This window comes from Biomphalaria glabrata, chromosome 1 (genome assembly GCF_947242115.1).
Source record: "Biomphalaria glabrata chromosome 1, xgBioGlab47.1, whole genome shotgun sequence".
NCBI classification, from domain to species: domain Eukaryota; kingdom Metazoa; phylum Mollusca; class Gastropoda; family Planorbidae; genus Biomphalaria; species Biomphalaria glabrata.
Window position 1 is genome coordinate 53747381 of NC_074711.1, and position 19044 is coordinate 53766424.

Below are 19044 nucleotides of genomic sequence, written 5' to 3' on the forward strand. Positions count from 1 at the left end.
CAAGTACTAATTATTCTAATTTGGATTCTGTCAGTGGAGAGCCCAGCTGATTTTGACAAAATTTGCCGCAATGTGGAGGAACGATCGCATTTTATGCTGTTCCTCTCTCCACTATCGCACTAATATTGAGGTGGGTAGCCTAGAGTCGCCCCTTTTATAGCGCTCATAGGCTGTAAGTACCGCTCTCTCTCCCTCCTTAAATGTAAAGGGGCCACGTTTGTTAAGATTTCAGCAGCGTTTGTTGGGCTTGTCCGAAAGGTGCCACAAATGAACCTTAGTGCCTGTGATTTTACTCGGTCGAGTGATTCGAGGGCAGTTTTACTAGCATATACTTGAGCTGTACACAATTTGTGATCTGACTGCCCCTAAGTATAATGTGCGTAGCATGTAAGCTTTGGCACCCCGCTTTGTGCTGGCCAGCTTTCTTAGTAACTCTAACTTCTCCGAGGCTTTTCTTTCAACTTCCTGGACGTGCTGGAGCATTGACAGTTTTCTAACCAGGGTCACCCCTAGATATTTTGGCGTGTTTTCACGTTGGAGTCGCAGCCCACCGAGTTGAAGCTCGAATAGAGCCTTAAGAATGTCGATCCCTAGGCTGAACAGGGACCAGGTTGTTTTAGCAATGTTTATCTTAATCTGTCATTTGTCGCAATACGAGGAGATGGTTTGGAGGTCTGCTTTTAATACCGCTTGTATTTGGTCGGCTTTCTTGCCGGTTGACCAGAGGACAATCATCCGCATAAAGCAGTTTCTTTTACCGCAGTGAGGTGCGTTTCTTAAATTTCTTAAGTCCAAAGAAGCATCGAGACAATTTCAAGTCACATCATTGCCAGAGTCCACCGACAATAGGCGAGCTGTTATTGGGTATGAATTAACTGAACAATTAAAAGCAACAAAGCAAGATGAGGCGGTTATCATTGAATCTAGAAAAAAAAAATGATGAGGATGACATCGTGAAAAGAAGAAAATACTTCAATACCGCAGGTTCTAGAGACTAAAGGACAGCACAAAAGCATGTCCTCAAAAATTCATACTGAAGAAGCTGAATCATCAGACAGTGTAAACAATACAGAAATATACTCTAGACTGAACGACATTGGAGATTGGCCTGATGTCATCACAGATAATATTCGCATACACCTTGTCACTCAAGGATCTGAAACAGTTCAGCGTACGGACAGTCAATTCAGAGAGGCGTATAGACATCAAGAATCAGCAAAAGGAAAGGCTAGAAAACTTTCAAATGCTTGGTTTTTCCGGCAAATGTCAAACGGCGAGAAAGTTCTTAAAAAGTGGATGTGTTATTCGCCAAAAAAAAAAGAATCCTTATTTTGCTTCCCATGCACACTCTTCTCAACAAGATCAAGTACCAAATCTTCATTTAAATCCAAAGATGGATTCAATGAGTGGTGGATTTTATCCCCGAAAATAGAAAAACATGAGACCAGCAGAGCTCACATTCAGTCATCGCTTGCTTGGAGGGAACTTGAAGTTTGCTTGAGAGTAGGGAACAATATTGACAACAAGGCCCAAGATTTGATTATACAAGAGACGAAAACCTGGAGAGTTAGTAAAATTACTATCAAAGTACGATCCTCTCTTGAGGGAGCATGTGCTTCGAACTAAGCTTTGTTCCAGACCGAATACATACATGTCTCCACAAATACAAAATGAATTTATTACAATATTGGGGGATCACGCTAAAAAACAAATCATACAGCAAGTAAAACAAGCCAAATTTTTCTCTATTATTTTTGACAGTACACCTGACATCTCAAAGCTGAATCATATTTCCCAAATTTTACGGTATGTTGTCATGGATAATGACAGGGTGCAGGTTCGTGAGTCTTTTGTTGACTTCATCGACACAAAGGACACGCATGCTGCTGGAATCGCTGAGATGATTCTAGAGAAATTGCGTTTGGATGGCTTAGACAAAATGGACTGCAGGGGTCAAGGCTATGATAATGCAGCAATCATGAAAGGTCACTAAGGTCATGAAAGAATTAACAATATTTGATTAATGAATATATATTATAATGAAAAACAGTAAGGTTTTGCAATGTTATTAATTAGTTAGTTGTTTGTTTTTTTTATTGGGGGGGGGGGGGGCATCTAGATGAGGTACCGCACCAGGCATCGTATACTCTAGCTACGCCACTGATGCACTATAATATGTGGATGTATGGTGTTTACGACAATGATTTAGATTAGTATTGGACTTTAAAGTGTAAAAGATTTTTGTAGAAAAATTAAAACGCTCAAAGTGTTGAATTTGAAGAGAATATCATAAAATCTGAAAACATTTTACTGGCATTCATGCGGCCCTTTCGGTGGATCTACCGGCCCAATAGGGTATAGACTACCGGCCAAGGGGTATTTGCCCAGATGCCCATATAGCCAGCTGGCCCCTAACACTAGCAATATATATGGAGTCGCTGAGGTCCATGTCACCCGGTATGGCTATAGCTCTAATTTGTCTACCCCCTCAAATATCGATAGTTTTTTTTTCGAAAGATGATACATCCATGGTGGTTACAAAGGAGTGTTTAGGTTATAAATATAGGTTAAAGAATATATATATATATATATATATATAACTGCAATTTATTTTGTTTTAGCGCCCCTAAATGGGAGAAATGGATCTAGTCAATCAGGTAGGGATTTCGCGTGCATAGGGCTATTAGATATTGTAATAGTTTACATCTTATTAAGCTCAGATCCGGTTCGCTTTGGTTACATTCAATGTTCGAGTTACATTCATTTAGAACTGTTAGAGTAAAATTTGGGGTCAGGTTCGGTTTTAGGAAATTATGCAATAGCAAAACTCAGTAATAATTTTAATTTATTAGTCAAAACTCTTGAATTTGAGATAAAACACAAATAATTTGCCCAAAAAATTCAAATTACACTTTGCTGCATTCGTCAAATTAAACAAGGAAGCAGTAAATGTGATGTTGATTACTATTGATGTGACGTTGAACGTATACATATATGCTAGTGACAATTCAAGTGTATGGTTGTCATTGATTATATATATCAGTGTGTTACTCTCTTGTTTTGAAATATTTGAAAACTAGCCTAAACTAAAATGGCGATTTCAACAGATCTCAACATAGCCAGGAAAAATTTGTCTGATGTTTTGGGAGATTCTATGAAGTTGTAAGTAATGATAGTAATCTTTAATCTAAAGATACATCTATTGTAAAAATAAAAAGTAATACCAGAAAAAATACCTAGATCTAATCTGAATTATAATCTATAGTAGTTTATTTATTTCGGACATTACATGAATTCGGACATTCGATATTTTAATATTTATTATAAAATTAGCGCGCAGTATAATGTGCTTGTCCATTTTCCAATGATTCTGACCCAATTTCCTTCCATTTAGCTGTCTTTTTATGTAAGAAAAACAAATTTCAAATTTCAATAATTTGTTAGTCAGGTTGTTGTTTTTTCCTATGTAGTTAGGCGAAAAAACGCGGAAGTGTGAAAGTAAAAAATGACCGATAAACTTGAGATTGCGTTTTTGACTTTTTTTCACATAAACCACACTTGCAAATTTAGTACACTTTTGAATGAAATAAGAGAAGTTTTAAACTTGTGTTATCGATTACTTTAGACCATGGCCTATATAAAGCTTAATTACGGCTTTTTTTTAAAAGTTATTTGTCATTTTTACTTTTATTATAAAAAATACTCATTTTTTGTTTTTAGCAATGCAGGGTCCAGGAAAATGATCAATGATTCATTTTTTTTCCTATGGTAGATATCATGCCTGGCTATAATTCTGCCAAGTTTTATCTCGATATCTCCGTCGCATCGCTCACAAACTTGAAAATACGGTTTACCATTGGGGGCTATGGGTTTTTCAGAATTTACTGAATTTTGATAAGAAAATTTCGTCATCAATGTAAAACCACTGGAGGCCATGTAAGGCCTAATATTCTGGATATATTCAAATAGATTTTATGTATTAATCGTCGTTGCATGAATTATAAAGCGCATTTGAAAAATAATTGTTTCAGACGATTTTGATCCCACTTTTTAAATATTTTGTTATTTTCTGCCATCAGAACGCCGCCATTTTGTCCCCGCCTCTCTGACAATTCTTGTAGATCTAGACCCGATAATTTGTTTATTACATCAATATTTACATTTTAAACAAGTAAAGTTCATAAATATAAATGAAATTAGATTTGTGAGCTAGAAATTCACTATGAATACTAAATCTACTATTAAATTTCTTATTTAATAAGTAGATTTATCCTCTACGAAACTCAATTCCAACTTTTTAACTTTTTGAGCGGGGGGTGTGTCTCGCTGGCTTAGCGAGAGAGACGCTCTCATGATGACTCATCTCTTTTGTTCCATGGCAACAATGTTAGGCCAAAACGACAAAAAAAAATTCATAACTTTCTAACTATTAGACATACAGTCATAATTTAAACACCATTGGAAAGTTCGATATAAGTATTTTAATGATGTACTAACGAAAAATTGTTTTTTCAAAGATCAATTTTTTATTTCCCCTCCCTATCCTATGTTACCCGAATACCTCTTCCTAGGGTTAAGACTATATATATATATTTTTTGATTGGCTAAGTCTATACTAATCAGCCCGGCAATATTTATTCTGTTTTTAGAGCTGATTTATTTGATTTATAAGCCAAGTTATCTGATTCCATACAAATAAAAAATTAATAGGGTGTTCGAATTAAATTACGATTTTATTACCAAAATTTATTTCGGACAGCCAGATTTGGACATCAATAAAAAATGATCTTATATTATATTTGTTCGTTTGTTGTTGTTTTTTTAATAGAGAATAAATGGGCAAATGTTTGGAGTGAGCTTGTACATTGAATGAAGTTAAATGCTTAAAGATCTAGACCTACTAGAGATAGATCTAGATTAATATAGAGAGAATATAGAGGATTCAGTTAGGCAAGAATGGCTATCCTAACCTGTACTATACTACAAAAGATCATCTGACATCTGTATTAGAAATTTATTAAATTAATAAACAAAAAACACAAACATTCAACACACATCTAATCATGCAAACAATTCAAACATAAAATAAGTCTAAAAGTCGGTATGAAGTCAGTATCCCAGTGACCTAATTTTGGTAGAATAAGTGTGTTCATATTTTTACTTTTTGTGTTCGTATTTATGCATAATTCCAAAACATCTTAATGATTTAATGTGAGGGGTTATGCCTGGGGATCTTAAAATTTAGTTAATGTTAGTAAAGAATTAAAATCTGAGTTTATTGATGCCTAAATATAGAGACTGTCCGAAATAAATAATATTGTCCGGAATCAAATAATATGGGTCAAATTTGTCCAAATTAAATGAAAACACACTGCCTCTTTGACCTTAAATATATTAACAAATATAGTTTAGGGGTACAAATATAAGTAGTCATCCTTATTCTCCTTAAACTAAAGAAGATTTTAATACTTCATTTTCTTTTCTATGTCGAACCATTGTCAAATAATGCGCTGTCAAAGTCAAACTTTCAAATTTGGGCCTATAGGTGTCCGAATAGCATAAACTACTCTAGATTCTGCAGAAATAAATAGACCTTTCAATTCATGATACATTGAATTGATAGTGCCTAGATCTAGGCCTAGTTCAACTCATCTAGTTCAGTGAGTAGTTGAGTCAACTTGAATTCTACTTCTAGGTGACTTACTGTCTTATACTTAAGTCTTAAGAGTCTACCACAACATTATCATATTTATGATCTAGATTAGATGTACTAGTTTCTAGTAGGTATTTCAAATGACATAACAACAATGCATTGCGGCGCGGTGTAAACATTGTCCTCTGCTCATTGGAGTCCTAACGATATTAGCCTATTGAAATTGCATGTGTATCATTTTTATCTCTAGTTAGCAAAAAAAATAAAAAAATATGTCTTTTTTTTATTTTTGTTGAGTAATCTAGGTAAATTATTCTTTACAATTTATTTTTAGTTTCATAAAAATCTGTCATTATTTTTTTTTTCTATTAATTTTTTTGTAAGATCAACTGTTTTATTTGTAATTAACATGGCAGTCAATGGCGATAGCTTATGATAACCAGGAATTATCTCAAATTATATGGTTATTAAAAGTGGTGTTTGTCTAAAAATATTAAAATCTTACAGATCATACATATATTTGTATGTAGACCTAAAAAAGTAATTGTTTTGTCTTAAAATCTTTTTTAAAATCACTTTCTTTTAAGGTTAACTGAGATCGTTTTTGGCGGCCATTTTTTTCAACATTGTCTAATGTCTATTTCTAACCCAGCTGGCAATAGACAAAAAAAAAAAAAAAAAGAGCTTTAAAAAAAAAAGATTTTCAAGCCCAATATAATTAAATAACAATATATAGGCTACTTAATATTGATAGCAATAGTAACAATTAGTTATATTTATTATTAAAAAAAACATTTCTTTAAATAGTCTTAATGTGATTTCTGTAGAATCATAGAATGGCATAATTTTGTGTATTTTATCTTAAATTATATTAAATTCCAGTTGAAATGATAACTCTAAATAAGAATGTTGTGTTACTGATTGTTAGCATTCCTGTTCATTGCAACATATATGGAATGGTAATGAAGGCAAATCAATAGGTTCTTTAAAATAAATTGTTAAATTCAATAGAACCTTAGGAAGTTTCTTAGATTAAAATCTAATATTTATTTTTAACATTCCAATAATTCATATCATGTAATAATAGCTATGCCAGTCTGTGCATGAAAAAAAAAAACCAGTAATTTTATAACAAATAAAATAAACATAATTGTTTAATATTCACCCCATTTGATATATGTGTTTTGCTAAATACCATGAAGCCAAATAAATATTTTATTAATTTGTGTCAATATATTTGAATACTATATAATTGTTAAAGCATTTTATTTTGAAAACATACTTTAAACAAAAACCTCCAGTTTATAATGCATTATTTACATTTACAATTAAGCATTAATATTACATTTAAAAAATCAATAGGCATGTCAATAATATTCTATTTTACAAACTGCTTCAATAATGGTAAGTGATAATAGAAACAATCTCAGACATATAAAAAGTGCATACCTTTAAATCACTTTCACATACAGTAAACACAATAAATATATTTGTTTTGTTTTTTTGTTACAAGGACATAGATTTATTAAAGCCTATTTATAACAGATAATTTAAAGCTAGTAAAAAATATAACTAGACTTATAATTTACTGTTAAAGCTAGAAATACATATATAATAATATAATATATATGTAAAACATATATAATTCTCTGCACAAACAATGCATTGTAATATTATTATAAGAGCTTGAAAACTTTTTTAAAAAAAATCACTTTTTAAGTGCACAATAAATACACAAAAGAATCTATGAAATGTCATATAATAAATAGAAATCATTTACTCATTTTTCACATAATTTAAAGACAATCCAGTTAATAAAATTTCCTTTTGTACAATTCTTTTTTTAAAACATATACCATGCTACATTCAACACATCAATAACTATTTGTTGTGTTTCTCAAATAAAATCATGCTCAAAACCAACAACAGTGTTTTATTACCATGTTCAAATATTTTCATCATTACCACAAAGAATGACATCTGAATAACTAAAGTTCATTCAGAATAAAACAAACATCATCAGCTACCACTTTCTTAATGACCAGACCAGAAATGTAATAAAATTTAATATTTTTCTTTCTCAAAATTATGTTTATTGTTTTGTCTTCCATTATTTTTAACTATGTATTATTAAACACTGTTTAAAATTTATTAAAACATAAGACATCCTAAGAAATAATGACAGAGTGGATAAAACCTGACCAACATACCTAACATTCTTTGTTTCTGCCAAGGCCAAGACCTTGGGCTTATTAATTATAACCTTTTTTTCCCCATAATATTTTTAATTATTTAAATAGTTTCAAAGATCAAGATTTATATTATATATAATAAACCCCTTTGGAGTCAGGCAATCGTTTGATAATTTAATGACCTTTGCAAGAACTCACTTGTTTTGGTTAGAGAATTAATGTCTTAGTTCTAAATCACAATTTCAGTAGCAGTGTTAAATTTTTATTTTTTTTAATGTGAACATAAACTCAGTTTCTTTTCGGTCTAATTGATTAGAGTAGATTAGAGATCTATATTACATATTAATTCCACACATAGAAACTCCATTATTGTGATGTGAATTATTTGTGCATTCAATTTTTTACAAATTCAATGTACAGTTGTATTTAGATCTAAAATCTTTATATAATATTAGAGTTTTTGTTCATTGATTAACAATTCCCAGTTGGTTCAGAATAGACACTATTGTTTTTAATTCTGCTAGCTTATTATGGGCAGATAACTCCAAATGTAATTTTTTTAGTTCTAGCTAAACTTCTCCGTTTTCATACACAATCATGTTAATAGAAAACATGATTTTAAAAAAAATATATTTTAATGACCATATGTCTTACAAAAATAATTTATACATCATTGGAAAACCCAGATGAAATGCTATAAAGCGATGTTGGCAAAATTTTAAAATAATGTTGTTTTTTTTAAATTTTGTATCATACCTATATCTAGAACTTAGAAGTAAATCTGAAATAATCTACTGTAAAGTGCCAAGTTCGAAAGTATTAAGTCTGGATTTTTATAGCACCGTAACGGTCTGACCTATGATGGTATCTCTGAATTCCTCGTCCTTTTTTCTATAAAAATATATCAGATTTAATGTATCACTAGGCTTAGTTAAAATTAAATATGAGGTCAAAGAGGTGTAGGGTAGGCAACGCCGAGCATACTTACCTCCATCGGATTTTTCCTCAGTTAGTAAGCTCGAATGGGTTGATCAAAGAAAATATATCTAAAAACATGTTTTAATATTTAATTTTTACTATAAAGTCATTTTCTTTTTACTCCAGCGCAAGAACACCATCCATTGCACCATTTCCCACCCTCCACAACTTCAAATAGTCTCTTTAAGCTGATGAGCCATCAGACTTAAAAATAGCCATAAGCCCATGACCCATTTCCTTCACTAACTGGTAGTAAAAAAGAATAATTCCATACCTCCTGAGTTTGACCTCGCCATGAACTTAGCCTTTACAAGGAAAATATAGTATGTGTCGGAAGTGAAGAAAAAAAGGTGCATGCGCAGTAGCAATATAATAGTAATTTGGTAAACATTCAAATAAAAAAGTTTTAGCAATAAGAAGTGAACCATTCGAACCACTATACAAATCTGGGCTTTTTGGACTTAGCACTTTACTCTAATTTACTCTTCTAGACTCTTAACGTGACTTCAATAATTCACTGGCAACAAGAAAAAAAAACTTTTTAAAAAGCTTGTAAACACAAAGCGTATTGTATCAATTAGTCTGGATCAGTCAGTGATATAATTAAGTTTGTTATTGATCTAAACAAGCAACACTAAATCTGTGCAATTAGAAATATTTTTACTTTTTTTTTTTTGGTTTAGTGCTATTTCATACTTTTAACTTTCTCAATACGCTATGATCCTATCACTTGTCTGAACCAGTTGGGAAAAGGGTTTGGGAGAGAGATCAGTATATCTGGGCAAATTTTACTGTAATCACTTTTTAAAATCATTTATAAAAAAAGGGAGGGGAAACCTGAATTTGAACTCATGACTCAAGCCAACGTTCTAACCACTCTCATAGTGAGTTGTGTATGAAAAAAAGAAGATTGTATAGTTATATGTTTTGTTTTGAAACTTACTTTAAAGTGACAACCTATACAAGGGACTAATTCAGCTCATACCACCACCTCAGTTAAGTGTTGGAGAAGTAACGTGTACAAACTATTTATCAGACCGACTGACAGTTAAAATAAGTTTTGTAAAAGTATATGTTTGGAAGGGGCTGGCATTATTAAGCAGGCCATTCAAAACAAAAAGTAAAAAATAGGGGGTATTCTAGCCAAAATATTATGTGCGTATGTGACCTAGTACTATGATTAGGTCATAAGACCAGTGACTTCTGCTGTACTGGCAAGTTAGTTTAGTGGTACTTCGTGGTCCCAAATTATACTACCTAGGCTATTAATCATAGCCTCTAGATATACAACTTACTGAGACATACAAGTAATAATAGTAAGATTTTATTGCAACTAATATAATGAGTTTATTTAGGATAAAAAAAAAAGAGCATAAAAAAAATACAGAAATAAAGGCCAACTAAAGAAAAGAAAATGATGAAAAAATAATCAAAATAGTAGGACAAAGGAATGTGATTGGGGAGGGGTCGTTTACATGTGGCTGTTTCCAATAATTTTATTAATTATTATTAAGAAAAAAAAAGTGAGGGTCCGTGGCAAAAAGAAATTGTAGCCAGGGAACAAAATGGGTGTAGCCAGTGGCTAATGCTAGGGTATTTATTATCTTAAGAAAAATGTAAATATCTTAATTTGAAAACTAGCAGTTCCAATTTTAGTTTACATTCTGTTTCACTCCTATCCTTAAAAATAAATTTCTTTTACTTTCTTTCTGTCATTTAGATACTTGCAAAACCTGAATTCATGGTTTAAAAGAAAAGTAAGTCCTAGATAAACATTTATTTGTATTATTGCTTCATTTTTTAAAAACATTATTGCATAAAGTTTTAAATTTACTTATTCACATCAATAATAATAATTAAAGTAAATTTTCTCTTTGTTTGAGTGTAGTAATTACATTTGTAAAAAGAATGTTTACATAATTATATAGAACAAACAGTTGCCAAGTAAAGTAAAAAGATTAAGGCAAAATAATAAGGGTAGAGGGACTAGTAAGTTAAATCTTAATGTTAAATAGCATTTAAAATATAAAAGTGATATTTCATTACCAATTTATTGAGCAATATTTTATTATTGTCATTAATTTTTGCTTTTTTTGTTTTCTCTTCCAATGTACTAATTATTAGCCATTTAGAGTACAACAATAAAGAAACATATTCCATTTTTCTTTGTAACAAACAGATCAATAAAGAAGAATTTGATTTTGAAGCAAGAAAGCTTATGAAGAATGACACAGGTTTTGAATTTAATTTCATTCTGAATTTATTTAGATGGGTCTTGGGACTAAAAACAAAACACCTGCATAACTTCAAATGTTTTTTTCTTTATTTCAGTTCACCTGCATAATGAGTTTCTTCTAGCTTTGATAGCTAAATGTCAGATATTATCATCAACACCATCTGGTGTATGTAAGTAATTCTAGTTACAAAGCATATATCAACTCACTCTGTCAGTCTGTCTGATATAAATTTTGTACATGATATGTTATTTCTCCAACACCCAATCTTTGATCAAGTTAAAATTTTGCACAATTATTTCTAGTACCAGACAAAACCATTATCAATAAAAAAAAAACAATTAGTTAATTAATATCGAACAAGGAAAAGAAATTGTACTTTGCAGATGTGAAGTTGTAAGTTAAATAGCCTCCCGAGCCCTGTGTTTGATAAGTCAAGTTTTTTTTTGTTGTCATGGTAACATTCATCCTGACTCCCCCCCCCCCCCCCCCCCCCTCCCCATACATGTCCGGCTGTGAAAGAATCATAGTGACAAATTATTGATAAAAATCTATTACAAATTTAATTAAATGACTGATCCAAACTATTTGATACAATTACACTAAATATAGGCTTTGTTTTTCTGGTTTTGTTCTACTTTGATTTTGACACACTCTAAAAGGGACTTATTTTCACCTTTTAAGCTGTTTTTCTTTTTTAACTTTTTAAAAGAGTGAATTTGCTTAAAAGTACATATATATTTATAAATAAATTATAAAATTAAAAAAACTAACCACTAAGCAAAACATTTTATTAGTAGTAAAACAGTTTTGTTTAACTTAAACTTATTTATTGGTATGTTTTTAATTGATGTTTAAGCTATACTTGAAGAAATCCTTTGCTAAATGAGAATTTTTCTTTATGTGTAAAGCTTCTAAAGATCCAAACAATGTGGGTAAAAGTCAAAGATGTGGTCAAGTCAAGAAAAAACCTCCTGGTGGGAGGGCCAATTTACAGGTACTTTTCTAAAGTTATCACGTTTGATGTAACAAAATTTGAATATGACAGTTATCTTAGTCATTGGAAAATAAATCTCTGTTTCAGCTGTTGTAATAATTTGATTATCAATTATTTTTTTGGCAGCAACGCTTTATCCCAGCCAATACAATGGATTATGTCCCTCAGATAACCAGTAAAGCTTTAGAAGAAGGTTCTAGTCCAACTCCCTTAGGTGAGCAAAAGAAATGTATTTGTTCTTGAAAAAAAAAAATCTTTTTCAGTAAATAAAAACCATGAAATGCTAATGCAGGTTACAGTTTTCAATGGTATTATTTTTAAAAGAAACTAAATATACAACTTTAAACCTAGGCAAATGTTTAAACGACGCTGAGTCTACTCCTATAATCAACAACAATCTCCTCTTCAAGTGTGTCACAATCACAGCTGCTGGCTTATAACAGCACTATGTTTTGTCATTCTATTTCTTCAGGTTTTGTACAAAGAGAAGGACTTATGCCTGATATTACAATGGTCCATGGAAGAATGCTGGTTTGTGCCTGGGAGACTGGCTTGGCTGATGTGCAGGACAGTGCAGTTCATATTGTCATGCTAGCTTTAGAGGTATTAAATTATTCCTCTAGTAATTTGATTTATATAAACAAAGCAAATATATTCAAAACACCATCATGGAGGGTGACTAGTTTCAATTGACTAGTATATACATGTTGACCTTCCAAGTTAGATAACAAAAATATAAAATAAAATGATATCCTATTGGCACTAGCCACATTTTTTAGCATAAAAACCTAGAAAGTACCCAGTGCTTTTTTTTTTTTTTGTGATGGTATGCACATGTACTGGCACCTTTTTTCAATGTGGGGAAAAAATTATTACTTTTCTTGTATTTTAACATTTATTATTAATTTATTGGTAGTTAAAAGTTAGGCAATTCATGATTGAGTACCGGCACCTTTTTTACAAAAAAAGCACTGAAAGTACCTAATAAAAAAGATGAATCATAGATTATCATAGTTTTTGTTTTGAGAATATTGTATGCTTACCTACAATAGTACAATATACATCAGTGTTTCCCAAACTTTTGACCTATGTGTACCCTTTTTATAATTTTTGTAATATTGAGTACCCCGACCACAACTACACTTTTATCTATTAACAGAATGGGTATTTTTAAAAATCAGCATAATTAATGAGGTACAATGCATACCCCCTCCAAAGTCTTCCATACCCCACTTTGGGAAACACTGTCATACATGGTTAATGAGCCGGGGGGGGGGGGGGGGGCTGATATTTTATAACCTTTGATTCTGCAAAACATTCTCACATCAGTTCTTTCAACTGGTTGTTTCTAGCTGATTTCAGGTCTTCTAATTATGGCCTGTAAACAATTATAGGGAAAGACTACCAACTAGAAATAGTCATTTAGGGAGGGCTAAGGCATAAGAACTATATTAATAGATTAATTTATATAAAAAGCAATTACACTGACTGAAAAACATTCTGTTTTGTTCAGATTGATGCATGCAATCATTGATTTTGTCATGATTTTGCCAAGTTTTCAAGAAATAGAAAACAAACAAACTTACATAAATCCTTACAAGAATAAATGTTCTAACTTATCTAATCAAAAACATTTCAGTAACTTTGAACTGTAACTTACTAACTTATATATATATATTTTTGACCGTTTTAGTAACTGCATTTATACAGCCATACAATGTGTGAGCCTAACATTTGATTAGATTTGGTCAATCATTTTAAATATCACTACATTTCTTAATATATATATATATATATAGTTCATCCATCATGGTTCGATGATGACCACTTTTGTCATCCAGGGGGTTGAGGGTGGTGGGAGGATTAAGTGACTTGCGCTGAACATTTTGATCAAAGTGAGGAGGATTCACACAACATGTGAACCTCACTCTCTCGTCCTAAAGCCCATCCTTTTTCAGAAGCAAGATTTGGTCAAGACATCTGGGGACGATTTTGGGTGCAGTGGATAACCAGAGACTTTCTGTGTGTCTTGTCCTGCTCTAAAGTGCGCCATAGCCTTGTGCTGGAAGTTGCCATTGTCTGATTCTGTCTTAATAATACAGTAATCAATAAAGCATGCTTAACAAATATTCATTTATTTTATGTGAGGGCCATTTTTTATTTCTGGTGGCTATATAATTGCAGTTAAAATGATAGATAAAATGTTTGTTTCTTTTTTTTTATTTAGTCCAGTGAACATTGTAAACATTTATCAATAAACTTAAATGAAAACAAATATATTTCAGAATCTACTTAAAGATATACTAACACTGGTAATCAAACAACGAAAGGGGTACAAATTACGTGATAAAAGATTTGCCTATAGTTTTGGAATTGGTGTGAAAAATCCTTATATTATGAGGTCTCATGACACTTTTGATCCCAGTTCACAAAGGTAAATTTTTAGTTTTAATTTGGCTTTGCTTAAAGTTTAAATGTACAATCATTAATGAGATTATTGAATTTAACTTTGCTATTGTTCTATATTTTACTTTATGCTTAAAGTGCATATAATTAGGAATTCTTTTGTAACACAGTCAAGCCACAACTATCACAAGCAGTTTCCATCATACCCCGACTCTCAGACCATCACCAGAAATGGGGGAGGATATAGCTATTGAGGAAAATGTGTTAGGTGCAGACACTGCTGTGGATGATGCAGAGCCTATTTCTTTGTATGACCTGTCTGATACTTTAATGGTAAAATTATTCAATTAAATTTTAGGTTTTATTATGTGAACATTTGTTTTATATGAATACTGCATAGCTACTAACATCTTTTTTTTTAAAAGTAAATAAATTACCCATTTTAGTGTTATATGTCGGGTTCCTTTTAGTACTTGGCTCATTAGTGGTTACTTATAAAAAACAATTAATTCTCACTATACTTCAACTCCAGCTGTCCATGAATAACAAAAACACTTTAATATCAAATAAAGCACACAATTATATCACTCTCAAGAAATAATACAAAACACCAGTCCAACCATCCTGCACTGGGAACAAGACCTCACTGACTGACACACTCTCTCGCACATTCAACGAAGACTAAATCATTCAGTTCATAACACGTGCAAGACTATTCACATTCATAACTTGGGAGTACATAAACAAGGGGATATAACTATCATACCAAAATATCAAAGTAACATATTCACTCTCGCCGTACCTCCCCCTGACATTATATAGCTATATTATTACCACATTTTACTGAGAGTCACTGTGTGATCTGTTGTAGTGTAGACCTAAATTATTAGTCTAAAAGCCCATTTCATGTGTTAATTCTCTGGTAAAGTTTTGGTATTTATGTAATTGTCCCTAAATTTAAAAGCATTTTTTTTTGGAATTTAAACACTTGTTGGATAAAAGACCAAAACAATATTGAGATCTTTTAAATAATGACACATAACAAAGCATGAAATAAATGATTAAATAGCACTGATTATTACCATTATTTTAATCTCTCTTTATTTTTACAAAGCTTATATCAACTCACACTGTCTGTCTGTCTGTTAAAAATGTGTGTGCATGTTATTTCTCTCACAACCATTCTCAGATCAAGTTGAAACTTTGCATAATTATTCATTAGCGTAGACAAGACAAAAGTCAATTTAAAAATTAATCAATTAGTCAATTAATTACTGGTAATTAATTATTTGTTTGATACCAACAAGGAAAATTAATCCGTCTGTATTCATGGACATGGCTAAATTTGTAGGGCTTAGTCCCCTTAAATAATTGTTAATGCTGTTTATCCCACTAGCATTCTCCAATCGAGTTGATTCTACCTAACAAACATTAATTTTGAAAAAAATTAAATAATAAGACAATTAATCATTGATAATTAATTAATTTATTTGATTTTGAATAATGAAAATAACTTCTATATTATTGATAGATATAGTTGTAAGGAAGGAGTTCATCCCCTTAGATAAGCTTTGTTTTTTAAAAAGGGATTTTTTATTTATTTTGTTAGTTAAATTTTATATATAAGTGTGCATACATAAAGACAGTAAAAAGAAAAAACATTTGTCAAACTAAACTTCCATACTATGGGCTGTCAATAAAATAGTTGAATGAATAATTGTCACAAGGGAATGGGGCACATGCCCTTCCCCTCTAGTAACATTTTGTTTCCACTAGTATGATGTCTTCACTTCTTGAACCTACTCCACCAGAGCATTCAATAGAGAGATTCAAGAAGTTTGGCTCTCCTTCCTCCTCCCTTCACTTTTGATTATTCAGGGATACAAATTGGAGAGAACAATAGAGGGAGTAGTCTATGTGTGTATTTGACGATCAATTTTATTACTAACTAGGACAATGTGTTCTAGTTGGTAATATTCTTAGTTGTTAAAATATGATTCTAAGGTAACTAATCCTCTCAAAGATTGTATAAGGACATAATACTTTTGAATAAAAGGTCCATTTGTATTAATAAAATAAAAGGAGTTCAATTCTATATTTTGGCATACCGAATCCACTGGATTGATCAATGTAATTGAGTACCAGGCATCTAAATAATTAATTTCCTTTATATAATGAAAAATTATAGAATTTTTAATCTCAGATAAAACTTCATTAAGAGTCTTATAAATTGTTTTACTCTATGCTCCATTCCAGCTGTATAAAAATGCCATAGTCTCCCATTCAGTCTATGCTCCAACCATTGAGAGAGTGATTCACATGAAGTGGCACCCTAGTCATGAAGATATCTTACAGGAAAGTTTGCATCAACAAGAGGTCTACTTAAAACACAAGCTGGCAAAGAGAAAAACATTTGATGATAGCGGTTTTCAGTGACTTTGTAAATCAAAATAGATTAGCAACATTGTAAGCGACTTATGAGTTGTTTTTTCCAATATAAAAAAAGTGGGTTTATTTGATGGGACAGATTTCTTTTTATTTTCTAACATCTAAAGTTATATTTAAAGAAAAAACTTCAGTAATTAAACAAAGCGGGGGGGGGGGGGGGTGTTAATATTTAAAGTGATACAGCTCTAAATTAAACAACAAATATTTTGTTGAAGAATTGATCAGAATCTCAGGAAACAAAATAAATGTTTACGGTATCGTATAATGCTATTGCAACAGATTCATTAAGTAAAAAAAAATTTTACTGTTGGTAATAAAATCATACACATTTTTTGTATGAAGTTTTGGAAAATAAAAGGATAATTTTGTTTAGCTCTGCTATGTTGATGAGAAAAAGCCACAAATTTCTTGTGTGGCCCAAATTGAGGCCTAATTCTGCCTCTCGCACCCTAATGAGTTCATTTTTATTTATCATTTCCATTTCATTCAACATCATATATAGATCTTGAAATGTTGAAGATGATAAGATACTTAGTTTGCACAAAAATTAATTTTAAACGTTTCAATTTACTTCAATATTTCAAGACACTTTAAATACTAGAGAATAGATCTTGTAAACTTACAAAGTATGAATGTACAAAGTTGGTTTTGATTTTCTTGTTGCATTTGTTGTAAATAAAGTTTATTTATTTCAATAAAAACTTGTGTTTACTTAAATGTTTGTTCTATATAATCTATACTTTTATTTTTTCTTTTGCATATGATCCTGTTCTTTTTACTTCCTATGTTGGTGACATTTTTAGAATGTGCTACTTGACACTGGTGTTAGTGACACAAAGCTGATATTGTTTTCTAGCCAGCTAGCTAGTTCAGTTTGTTCTTTTGTTTTCCCAAGGGGCCAGTCAAAAGGGAAAACTAAGGTTGTAATTGATGCTCTTTATACAAGAGTGTCGCTGTTATTACTGCTTTTTTTTAGCATAACAAATAAGTATTTATTGCTACATACACTAGTAGGTCAAAGCAGTAAAGGCAATTAAATAAAATATAAAATGTCTATAACTACATAAACGTATATTTTTAATGTTAGATTTTTTACATTTTAATGCCAAAAAGCTTTTAGTATTATTCTAAGAGTAGAGAGACAAAAAGACTTTTGTTATATTATATAACTTATATTATTATATTAACTTATTACTATAAAAGTTATGAACAGCGCTGGTCTATAATGGCAGAATAGTTTAGCTGTAAATTACATTTTACACCAGGTACAATAAAATCTTGGTTATTGATTGTGTATTAAAAAAAAATATTTTAATACTTAAAAGCAGTCATCTGAGTAATGTTAATTCTTACATAGCTTAAAACTCACCCTGTCTGTCTGGTAAAAAGTTACACATTATTTCTCCTACACACAATCTCGGATCAAGATGAAATTTGGCACATTTATTTCTTTTACTTGACTAAACAAGAGTCAATATAAAAAAATTAACCAATTAGTTAATTAACTATTGTTATTTAATTGTTTTGTTTGGTATCTTGAACAAGGGAAATAAATTATACTTGACTGATAAGGTGGTATAAGTTGAATTAGTTCCCTTTATACTTTGTAGAAAGAAAAATTTGAAACTTAACAATACATAGCTATAAAACCTGTTTTATAAGCAGTTCCCTGGCACAGTGGTTAGTGTGTAGGCTTGAGGAAGCTTTAGCCCTTGAGTTTGAATACAGGTCGTTCACCTTAACTGCATATAAAAAAAGATTACCCTGATATCCCCTTCTTATCCACCCATCCCTTTTCAACAGGTCCAGACAAGTGATAAGATTATAGCCAATTGAGAAAGCTAAAAGCATGACATTGCGCAAAAACAAAAAAAAAAACGTTTGCAATATCAGACTATAAAAAAAAAAAAAAAAAATTTGTGGCTAGATACCCAAATATGATTATGCACAATTAATATATAGTTCTTCACCTATCCTTAGTCCTGGGGTGGGCAAATTACAATCCGCCAGAGTGTTTTATATGGCCCACGGACACCTATGGAAATCAGATGAGCCCACATACATAAAAAAATGCAAATATATTAAAAGAAATAATTTTTAAAATATCTATCTAAATTATTGAAACTTATGATTCTT

At 31.1% G+C, this 19044-nt stretch overlaps 1 protein-coding gene across 1 annotated transcript; it reads left to right on the forward strand.

The window, feature by feature from the left end:
* The first annotated feature begins 3039 nt into the window (after positions 1–3039).
* LOC106063380 (transcriptional adapter 1-like) lies at positions 3040–17609 on the forward strand. Its single transcript, XM_013221728.2, has 10 exons — positions 3040–3162; positions 10544–10580; positions 11003–11057; positions 11155–11229; positions 11969–12054; positions 12181–12268; positions 12527–12657; positions 14340–14488; positions 14631–14793; positions 16717–17609. Exons 1-10 carry the CDS (start codon positions 3092–3094, stop codon positions 16894–16896), a joined length of 1035 nt encoding a protein of 344 aa, XP_013077182.2. The 5' UTR covers positions 3040–3091; the 3' UTR covers positions 16897–17609.
* Positions 17610–19044: the final 1435 nt, after the last annotated feature.

Excerpts from the sequence above, each read along its gene's own strand:
- LOC106063380 (XM_013221728.2), top strand. The coding sequence starts at position 3,092 with ATGGCGATTTCAACAGATCTCAACATAGCCAGGAAAAATTTGTCTGAT. Across the intron at positions 10,581-11,002 it reads ATTCATGGTTTAAAAGAAAA|ATCAATAAAGAAGAATTTGA; the intron begins GTAAGTCCTAGA and ends TGTAACAAACAG. Across the intron at positions 12,658-14,339 it reads TTGTCATGCTAGCTTTAGAG|AATCTACTTAAAGATATACT; the intron begins GTATTAAATTAT and ends AATATATTTCAG.